The 873-nt window shown below is 39.5% G+C and overlaps 1 protein-coding gene across 1 annotated transcript in view; it reads left to right on the top strand.

The window, feature by feature from the left end:
- The window catches only part of LOC119592994 (voltage-dependent calcium channel type A subunit alpha-1-like), a gene marked incomplete in the record, with an annotated part of 154497 nt that overhangs the window by 90100 nt on the left and 63524 nt on the right, over positions 1 to 873 (top strand). Inside the window, 1 exon segment of the mRNA XM_037941881.1 lies at positions 599 to 721. Coding sequence (XP_037797809.1) covers positions 599 to 721 — 123 coding nt within the window.

Genomic DNA, 873 nt, shown 5'->3' with positions numbered 1-873 from the left:
TATATTCTTCTTCGGAGATGAATGTCATCCTTTTAAATGGGCTCTCAAACTTTGTCTATGGCTGTTATTATTTCTTTGTTGTTATTCTTCTTCCATCCTACTTACTTTCTTCTGACTGTGGTTACTTACACTCTCCCACTCTCCTACATTGTCACTTAGAGAAACCCCATTACACACTTTTATCTGTCCGTTCCCAGTACACAGAGTATTTTTGTATGATATGTGTATCTCATTGGCATTCTTAAAGACATTTTGATATTGTTTCCAATAACCCCGTCCCCAAAATATGATTTTAAGAATTAATAATCAGTTAATTTCTGAAACCCCAGTGTGCGTGAAACCCTGGGCACCTGAAATCCTTTAGTAACAAAGACTAACTCTCAACATCCACTAGTAATAAAGACTATTTCTCACCACCCCCCCAGTAACAAAGACTATTTCTCAACACCCCCGAGTAACAGAAACTATTTCTCAACACCCCCGAGTAACAAAAGCTAATCCTCAACACCCCCAAGTAACAGAAACTATTTCTCAACACCCCCGAGTAACAAAAGATAATTCTCAACACCCCTGAGTAACAAAGGCTAATTCTCAACAGCAGTAAGCGTGATGGCGGAAAAGACGATAAGGAAGCGGAGAGCGAGAACCAGGAGGAAGATATGGGAGGACCTAAGCCTATGTTACCCTACTCCTCCATGTTCATTCTCTCACCCACCAACCCGTGAGTAAAATCCTGATGCATTTGATGCTACTCATAACTGGTGGATTGTGTGGTGTGAATTATTTATTAGAATGATTACATGTGTTATTTTTTCTGTGTGATGGAAGTGATATTAATAGCATGGAGAGTGATAGAAAAGTTGGGTCATATGG

This window comes from Penaeus monodon, chromosome 31 (assembly GCF_015228065.2).
Source record: "Penaeus monodon isolate SGIC_2016 chromosome 31, NSTDA_Pmon_1, whole genome shotgun sequence".
Classification (NCBI taxonomy): domain Eukaryota; kingdom Metazoa; phylum Arthropoda; class Malacostraca; order Decapoda; family Penaeidae; genus Penaeus; species Penaeus monodon.
This window is presented reverse-complemented; position numbering and strand designations above follow the sequence as displayed.